This window comes from Jatropha curcas, chromosome 9 (genome assembly GCF_041381405.1).
Source record: "Jatropha curcas cultivar XTBG-Jc1 chromosome 9, XTBG_Jcur_1.0, whole genome shotgun sequence".
Taxonomy (NCBI): domain Eukaryota; kingdom Viridiplantae; phylum Streptophyta; class Magnoliopsida; order Malpighiales; family Euphorbiaceae; genus Jatropha; species Jatropha curcas.
The window spans coordinates 8,082,412-8,092,449 of NC_143159.1; the positions used below are offsets into that span (position 1 = coordinate 8,082,412).

General features: G+C 33.8%; 2 protein-coding genes across 2 annotated transcripts; one reads left to right on the forward strand and one right to left on the reverse strand.

Moving 5' to 3' along the window:
• Window positions 1-297: 297 nt before the first annotated feature.
• On the forward strand, window positions 298-3,318 carry LOC149493560 (uncharacterized). Its single transcript, XM_089725940.1, has 5 exons — window positions 298-466; window positions 509-730; window positions 889-1,430; window positions 1,536-1,668; window positions 2,444-3,318. The coding sequence occupies exons 1-5, from the start codon at window positions 298-300 to the stop codon at window positions 3,316-3,318; spliced, it is 1,941 nt and encodes a 646-aa protein (XP_089582066.1).
• A 2,800-nt stretch (window positions 3,319-6,118) lies between these two features.
• LOC105629159 (beta-amyrin 16-alpha-hydroxylase CYP87D16) lies at window positions 6,119-9,778 on the reverse strand. Its single transcript, XM_012210694.4, has 9 exons — window positions 9,201-9,778; window positions 8,758-9,088; window positions 8,445-8,594; window positions 8,105-8,353; window positions 7,917-8,006; window positions 7,768-7,843; window positions 7,473-7,579; window positions 7,252-7,379; window positions 6,119-6,412 (listed from the first exon to the last, which is right to left on the reverse strand). Exons 1-9 carry the CDS (start codon window positions 9,398-9,400, stop codon window positions 6,304-6,306), a joined length of 1,440 nt encoding a protein of 479 aa, XP_012066084.1. The 5' UTR covers window positions 9,401-9,778; the 3' UTR covers window positions 6,119-6,303.
• Between the last annotated feature and the right edge of the window lie 260 nt (window positions 9,779-10,038).

Below are 10,038 nucleotides of genomic sequence, written 5' to 3' on the forward strand. Positions count from 1 at the left end.
CTCTCTGCAAATAGAACAAATCGCATCCAAGATAATATGAGTAATTATTATTTAATTAGGATAATTTGTATTTATGGTTCAGATTTTCTTGTCTATAACTGTTACCTAGATTAAGGATGTAAATACGTAATCCTAGGCTAGAATTATGTGAGTATTCTCGTATAAATTGGTGGTTGTATGTTATGATAAAAATATAAAAAATAGAATTACTTTCTCTATTTTGGCATGGTATCAGAGCCTGGCTCTTTTATCATTCGTTTTCTTCTCTAAAATTGAAAACCTAATTTTCCTTAAACTATGTCAAACACCCCTGTTTTGCCTTCCAATGAGAGTGGATCAACACCCACTGCTATTACTGGATCTTCATATTTGATGAATGATCTCAATTCTGCTTTAACTCCTGAGAAACTTGATGGATCCAATTACACCGAATGGTCCATTAATGCACAAAATAAACTACACGGATGCAAGAGGTAGGGATATGTCACTGGTGTGAAATCTGCCCTAGCTGATGAAAATTCCGAGGCGTACGAGACTTGGGGAGATGAAAATTGCCTCGTTAAGTCATGGTTGCTAGATTCAATGAGCAAGGAAACAAGAGCCTTGTTTCTGCGTTTGCCTACGACAAAGGACATCTGGGAAGTGGCAAAGGAGACGTATTCAGTTAGTGAAGATGCCTCCAGAGCTTACAAGCTTCATTGTGAAATCGTTGATTTGCGCCAAAATGGAGGTTCTGTTATTGCATTTTTTGGAAAATTACAACGCCTATGGCAAGAATCCGACGCTATTCAAATGTGCCAGATGCAGTGCGCTGCTGATATCGAGGCTTACAAAAAAAAATGGTAAATGCTCAACGTGTTTATATGTTTCTGGCTGGTCTTGATGCAGGATTAGATGGAGTTAGAGGGCGAATTCTTTCTACTACTCCTCTTCCTAGTCTACAAAGTCCATATGCTCTTGTTTGTTCTGAGGCAAATAGACAAGAGGCTATGATGGGTGGAGGATTTGCAAAAGTAATGACTTTAGCTGCAAAGAAGATGATCAATAAAAAGGACAAAGGGCTACGATACTGTACACACTGTCATGCTGACAATCATGTTGTTGAAAAGTGTTTCAGGATACATGGATTTCCTGAATGGCATCCTAAGGCCAGGATGAAGAACGATGATAAAAGGGAGGTTGAGAAAGTTGCTGTTGGCCTTGCTGCGAAATCAGGTATATCTAAGTCTAAAATTTCTTCTGCTGTTCTTAGTAATACAGACTGGACTGAAGATACTGGTGCATCTGACCACGTCTCTTGTGATAGAGATAAATTCATTAATTTTTCTGCCTCTGTTTTAAAAACAGTTATAATTTTTGCTGATGGTGAGACCTCTAAGGTAGAAGGAATTGGTAATATTCCAATTTCTAATTATTTGACTCTTGAAAACGTACTTTTTGCTCCTACCATAAATTGTAACTTACTTTTTGTTAGCCAAATTACAGCTGCCTTAAATTGTACAGCCTCATTCTCTTCTTCCATATGTCTATTTCAGGACAACACGAGTTTGGAGACGATTGGCAGTGGTAGGCAAAAGGGCAGATTATACTATCTTGATGACTCTCCTGGTTCTTCTACTTCTGTTGTTCTCTATTCTAGCAAAAATAAAGTTGATCAGAATAGGCTTAGTATTTTGCTTTGGCATAAAAGATTAGGTCACCCTTCTTTTGGCTATCTTAAACATTTGTTTCCCTCTTTATTTGATGGATTGTCTTTATCTAAATTTGTTTGTGAGTCTTGTATTCTTGCTAAGAATAAAAGAAATATTTTTCCTAAATCCAATTCTGTGTCAATGTTGCCTTTTGATCTTGTTCACACTGATGTGTGGGGTCCTGCACCCAAGAAAACTTATAATGGAATGCGATGGTTCATTAGTTTTATTGATGATTATAGTCGTGTTACATGGATTTTTTTAATGAAACAAAAAGTGAGGTTTCTTGTGTGATTTGAAATTTTTTTGCAATGATTCAAACTCAGTTTCATAAAACTATTAAAGTTTTACGTTCAGACAATGGCGGGGAATATGTTTCAAATGATTTAAAACAATTTTTTAACGAAAAAGGAATCATACATCAAACTACTTGTACTTATTCACCCCAGCAAAATGGGACTGCCGAAAGAAAAAATCAACATATTCTTAATATTACTCGCTCCTTGTTAGTTAGTAGCAATGTGCCTATTTGTTTTTGGGGTGAAGCTATGTTAATTGTTGTGTATGTGTTAAACAGAACTCCTTCAAAAGTTTTGAATTTTGAAACTCCTTTGAGAAAACTTTCTGAAAATATGAACTTCCTTCTATTATGCATTTACCTCCTAAAGTTTTCGGATGTGTCTGCTATGTTCATGTTCATTCACAACTAAGAACTAAAATTGATGCTAGAGCCTTAAAGTGTGTTTTTTTAGGATATGGTGCTCATACTAAGGGATATAAAGCCTACCATCCTGAGACTAAGAGAATGTTTATTTCTAGGGATTGTGTTTTTAATGAACGACTTTATTTTTATATACCTATTGTGCCTCCACTTCAGGAGGGGACTGAATCTGATGAAGTTGATGCTGATATTATGTTGTTTAATTCTAATTGCTGTGATACTGTGATTCCTAATCTAGCCGAATCTAGTGTTGAACTAGAATTTAATACTACTGAGGGACAAGGTTTAGTTAATCCAATAAGTGAAAATGCAGGGATGATTAATATTGAATCCATTGATCAAGCCGAGTCTCTTGATAGTATTCTCCCTCCTGATGCTCAACCACAATTATCGTCACCAAACCAGATAATTGATTCTGAACCTATTACTTCTGAATCTGAAACAATTGAGATAATTGAACCTGAACCAGAGCCTAATGTTGGCTATTCTGTACCCCATCGGATTAATAGAGGCAAGCCACCCATACAATATGAACCAGAAATTTCTTCCAAATCTAAATACCCAATTGCAAATTACATCTCTACTCATAGGTTGTCAAAGTCTTATACACTGCTTGTATCAAAACTTTCCTCTGTCTCTATTCCTAAGAATGTGCAGGAGGCGTTGGAAGACTCTATGTGGACCAAAGCTATGGATGAGGAGATGCAAGCATTAGAAAAAAATGGCACATGGAGCTTATGTGATTTACCCGAAGGTAAAAAACTTGTGGGTTGTAAATGGGTTTATGTTGTGAAGCACAATGCCGATGGTTCTGTGGAACGGTTTAAGGCGAGGTTATTCGCTAAGGGCTTTACTCAATCCTATGGAATTGACTACCAGGAGACATTTGCCCAGTTGCAAAATTGAATACTATAAGAATTCTGTTATCCTTAGCTGCTACCATGAAATGGCCCCTATTACAATTCGATGTAAAAAATGCCTTCCTACATGGTGAGTTGGAAGAAGATGTGTATATGGAATTGCCTCCAGGTGTGAAGAAGTATGAAGGGAGTAATAAGGTTTGTGAGCTGAACAAAGCCCTTTACGGCCTTAAGCAATCTCCTCGAGCATGGTTTAGGAAATTCACGAAGGCAATGCTGAATTTTGGTTTCTATCAAAGTAATGCCGATCATACACTGTTTATGAAAAAGAATGGTAGTTCTGTTACTGCTCTTATAATAAATGTGGATGACATGATTTTGACAGGAGATGACGAGGTTGAAATCGATCGAGTGCAAAAATACCTGGCAAATGAATTTGAAATGAAACATTTAGGGGATTTGAAGTACTTCTTGCGAATTGAAGTGGCTAGGTCCAAGGATGGGATTTTTTTGTCACAAAGGAAGTATGTCTTAGACCTACTAGTAGAAAGTGGTATGATGGATTGCTGTCCGGTTGACACACCAGTTGAGCAAAATTTAAAATTATGTTTGGGAACTAATGGTGATACAAAAATTGACAAAGAGAGGTATCAAAAACTTATTGGTAAGCTAATTTATTTGGCACACATAAGACCTGATATAACATTTGCTGTTAATATTGTAAGCCAATACATGCATGATCCGCGTGAATCCCATCTAGCTGCTTTGAGAAGAATTCTTCGGTATTTGAAAGGATGTCCAGGAAAAGGTGTTTTATTTAGAAATCATGGTCACCTCTGTGTAGAAGGCCACACTAATGCTGATTGGGCAGGTTGTGTAGATGACAGGAGGTCCACTTCTAGTTACTTTATGTTTGTTGGCGGAAATTTGGTAACCTGGCGTAGTAAGAAGCAATCCGTGGTCTCAAGGTCCAGTGCTGAGGCTGAATTTAGAGGCATGGCATTGGGTATATGTGAACTTCTTTGGATCAAGAAATTATTGAAGGATATCGAATTTGAGTTACAAACTCCTATGAAACTATTTTGTGATAATAAATCAGCAATTGAAATTGCATTCAACCCTATTCAACATGATCGGACCAAACACATAGAGATTGATCGATTTTTTATAAAGGAATAGTTGGAGAGTAAGGTTATTGAACTGCCATTTGTGAGATCAAATCAACAGCTTGCAGATGTCTTAACAAAAGGAGTATCTAAGCAAGTTTTTGAAGAATCTGTGAACAAGCTGGGCATGACATATATACATGCACCACCTTGAGGAGGGGTATTAGTAATTATTATATAATTAGGATAATTTGTATTTATGGTTCAGATTTCCTTGTCTATAGCCGTTACCTAGATTAAGGATGTAAATACGTAATCCTAGACTAGAATTATGTGAGTATTCTTGTATAAATTGGTGGTTATATTTTATGATAAAGATATAGAAAATAGAATTACTTTCTCAACAGCGCACTCAGCACTGGAAGTTGACCATGACAGGTTCTAAATGCAAAGTGCTTCACTTTAGCAGGGATCGACAGTTTCCAGAATTTATTAGGATTATTAGATGTGCTTAATGCTATCATTTTTATTTTTAAGATGACATTCAGTATTAAATTAAGTATCAAATTTAAATTAGCATAAAGATAATAGTGACGAGAACAATAATGAGTTAAAATTCATAAAATACATGTAAAATTAAATTGTATATAATTTTTGCATTATTTTATTTTATTATATTTAACGTTTTTATTAACTAGAAAATAACTACTTAAAAATCTTGTATTATTAACTTTAATAGTAGACCATAAATGATTGAATTTATTTATTTTAACTCAATGATGAAAATAGTAATTTAGATGAAAACTAATTTAGTAAGTTTACGGAAAATTCCGATTGATTCTCGATCCGACACATTCTATCCTATAAATTTGAACTCTCGTCCCGTCCCAGAAAATGAAACGGGATGAGACGAGACTACGTATCTATTGGGATGAGATTGAGACTCCATTTTTCATGTCCCAATATTTTGGAATAGAACTGAAATTTATGTAATTTCCATTCTAACCCGACTTTGCACACCCCTAGAATTTGCTATTGTCAATGGTTTTTAATTGTTTGTGTCAATGTATGAAAGAGAGTTCTATGCTATGCACAACCCAGAACAACACACATCATACCTGACCTCAAGACTTGTTTGCCATTGAGATTTCAAAATCTCATGAAGTTACAAACCAGTGGAAGTTTTACCTAAAAGTAGAGCCAAAGTAGGAAGCATATAATCCCAAAACATACCACAGTATAGCCAGAACAGAAAGCTGACCAGCTTAATTAATATTACAAGAAACATGGACATTAGGCAATCTTAATCTTAGCATCACTTATGTTCCAATTCTTACATTGGATCTATTCGGCAAAGTTAGTTTTGGTAGTTGTTAGCTGTTTTAATAGCGATTTTTATATCAGGTTTGTTTGGCAAAATTAGGTGTTTTGGTAGTTGTTAACTGTTTTAGAAGTTCTTAGTTGTTTTAGTAATGTTTAATAGTTAGCGGTTGAAATAGTTTTTCATAAAATGGTAAAAGCTAAACACGCTATCGTAATTTCTAAAACCTAGTCAAACGTTATGTTATCGAATAACTTTTTAAGTAGTGTGTAATATTTTGACTGGCAAAAACGTTACAGCTATTTAAAAAATTATTACCGAACACAGTCACTATCATATTCTCCATAAATGACACTTCCGTTCTCTTAATTATAAACGTTATTTAAAAAGCTGTAGTCGAACACACAGCCATGATAATATACACCATAAATGATACATCCATTCTCTTAATTATAGTTGTACTTGTACATATGCATAGTCCTTGTATTAAACACTAATTCACAAGAGATTTAATTTTTCAGTACAAATAAAATTACCAATTGGAATCACACATTTATTTTAGTATTTGCTAATTTTTGCACTATCTACATTACATTTGACACGCTCAATTTTCTGTCTCCATTTCTGGCTTTTTTGAGACTTTAATGTAATGCCCATTTCCAAATCCCAACATTGGAGTTCTAACAATTTCCCCTTCCTTCACATTGGTCAACCTGACACATCCAAACCCTAACATTAGTTTCAGAAAATTATTTAGTGCATATAGCGACTGTACCCAGCATAATTGTGAGGGAAGGGCAATTAATTTCAATTTTTCATTGTGTAGGTGACATAAATATAAGATTTAGATACCTATTATCTCTCAGATATAAAAATTAGCCTAATGGTTAAAAAAAGCTTTGTTTTTTTTAAAAAAAATTACAATTGTATCCAAACCTTTCTAATTTTTAAAAATAGGTTTTAATTTAACTTCAATGGTCAAAAATTGAAATGAAAAATAAGCTAGAAAAATCTATTAAAAGAGATTTGCATTTCATTCTGTTAATACGTTATAGTGCCTTAATACAACTAATGTGTGATGTGCACTGACATGTCAAACTTTCAATACTACATGTTAGCCTATATAAATGTCACTTCAAAACGAATTTAATGATGTTAAGACATCAAACTCCTTATAGTTAATGGAATAAAACATATTATCCTCTTTATTAAAAAAAAAATTCATTCCCATAAAAAAAAAAAATCAAAAATTACTGTTTCTCTTCTTTTTTTTTTTTTAAAAAAAAACGTTTTCCAACAACCCACCACTTATTATTTTTTCCGAGCATTTGTATCCATACTTAAATCTATTATAACTCTTAATCAATTTCTTCTCAATTGTTAAAAATGATGAGTAATTTTCGTCAAATGCATATAATTATAACTTATGTACAAGGTTATGATAAAATAATTTTTTAAAATGATTTGGGTAGAATTATAATTTTTCCCAAAAAGAAAAAATTTATTTAGTGATTAGGTTTGTAAAATTTAAATGATACAATTAAAAATTTACCTATATTTGGTTACGAAGGCATGAAGAAACACTGCCACCAACACTTTACTGAACTCAGCTCCACCGCAAGATCTCATTCCTCCACCGAACGGGATAAAATTTTTGGCACGAACGTTTGGTCCCAAATCCTGTTTGTTGATTTTTTTTAGTAGTTCAAAGAGAAAAGTTGAATTTTTTTTTTTTTTTGGTTTATTATAGTTAATTCAAATTTAAGCTCCTACCTTCCATCGCCAAGGATTGAATGCAAGCGGGTCTTTATATATATCTGGATTCAAGTGAAGAGAAGATGGAACTATCATAATTGTCCATCCTTTTGGAATTGTATATCCTGTGAAATTTGCATTTTACATATTAATTATTATACAAAGAAATGAGGAAAGCAAGCTAAGTATGCTGAATAGTAATCGGTTTGGTTCAATTTATAGTAATTCAATTCGACTCGAAACTGAATCAACTAAATGCTAACCTCGAAGACCATGAATGTATTAGCTATATATATTAAAGAAAAACAGATACCATTTATGTCAATATCTTCAATTGTTCTTCTTAAAATCCCTACAGATCCGCTCATCCTAAGTGCTTCATTGATAACCTGCAAATCCAAATGAGTGTCAAGAACATAATAATGAACATGTGAATAAATAGTTATATTCTTGAAAACTCACATGCATTGTGAAAGTCATCGACTTGTATTCCTTCCATGTTAATCCAGTTTCTTTATTTTCCCTGTTACATATGATCTCCTCGTTTTCCTTCTGAATAATGACATATAAACAGACAACGGCTGATAGGTTAATCACAGTGATTCCCAAATAATTTTGTTGGTTTGCTTGAAGAGTACAGGTATACATACCACTAGTTCTTGCATGACAAGAGGATGCTCAGTCAGTAGCTTAATGGCCAGAGTAAGAGTTGAAGGAACAGTTTCAGAGGTGGCAAGTAGAAGTGCAAAGATAACAAAAGAAACAAGATCATCATTCAACAAATTCTCTGCTTTCATTTCTTCTATTAGACGACCAAGGAAATCTTCTCTTCTTGTTCCTGGACATGCTCTTCTCTCCTCTATCGTTTTCCTTATTGTTTTCAAGATTTTCTTTTGATTCTAACCATGGAAAAACAGAGTAATTGGAATCATAAAATAAGCAAGAAATTTAAGGAAAAAAAAAAGAAATATGTTCCAATATTTAAACTACCTGCATGCACTTGTGGAAGGCAGTTCCAGGTATATTCAAAGGAAAAGAAAACAGGCCTTGTATAAAGCTTGCAAATGTTTCACTTAGACTTTTCCCTTGTTTTTCACTATCATAACTAAATAGCAGCTTTGAAGTGAAATCCAATATCATCTGAAAGGCCAAAAAAATTCATTATACATAGTAACAAGACTTAACTACAGCTGGTCTATACACCCAAGAAATCTAATAACGACAGTTAGTGCAAAATAAGAGTGCAAGTATCTAATTAGAAAAAAAAAAAAAATAGCAATTTACTTATTATACATTGACACACCTTAGAACATTCATGTTTGACTTCCACAGATTCCTGCATCGTCCAAGCCTGCAAGGAATGGTTAACCATTTCTTCCAATTGAGGAAGGAGCTTTCCCTTAAGTCTCTCGGGACCAAAGTGCTCTGAAATTACTTTCTTTAGGTGCTTGTGAATATATCCAATAAAACCCTCTTTAAGAGAACCATTTTGGCCAAGAAGCTCAGCAAATGAATCAAGATACCATAACTCTACCAACTTCCCTTCTTGTTGAAGTATGAAATAATTGAAATCAGCATCTGATGATACCACAACTGGTCTACCTGCCAAGCTGGTTTTGAACATTGGCCCATATCTAGACACACACACACATATATATATAAAGCAGTTAAACACATTATAATTTGTAACCCAAAAAGAGGAAAATTTGAAGTTTAGGATTAAGTATATTTAACTTTGAGACTTACTTCTTAATTCTGTTCTTGACAAAAGGAGGCATGTCTAAAGACTTGCTAGGAATAAAGAATTGAATGGTCTCTCCAATGAGTGGGAAACCCATAGAACCAGGAGGGAGGGTTCCATTACAAGGAGGATTTCTCCATTTATAAACCCAATTCCCAATGTACATTACAAAAAATGCCACAATAAAAAGACCCAGTGGCCACATTGTAACCTAATATTTGAAATAGAAACAGAAGTTGCTATCAAATGAAGAGATGAATTGCTCTCTCTCTCTCTCTCTATATATATATATATAGAGAAGATCAAAAGAAAAGGGATTAAGATGAAGATATGTATGATTAGATATGAACAACCAATAACTGTCCATCTTCATATATGACATAAATTTCGTTAGGATAATTTACTGAAAGTATGGGCATCATGTAGCAAATTGTAGCAAAAGCTTGGTTTGAACATTAATTTCATCATAAAAGCTTGTATGACTTAACAAGAACTATTCATGCATGGGCAAGTTTCTGTCTCCAATCTTTAAATTGCTGACTCACATGCCCTACGAGCTGTATGTTCAGTGCCTGTCATATCTGCAAGCTGCACAGACTAAGTCATTCTTCTGTCTGTCTAAACTCCTTTTGGCCTTTGCTTCACGAACAACTAATTAATATTGTTTAGGACTACATTTGTTAAACTATAAATGTAATCTAATGTAAAATAGTTAAATATATTTTTCGTCCTCCAATAAATTATCCCTTTTTAACAGGATATTGCAGATCATACCATTAAATGAAACTTTTTTTGATGTTTATAAGAATTAACGGCAATTCTGACGCGGAACCCTATGAAAAT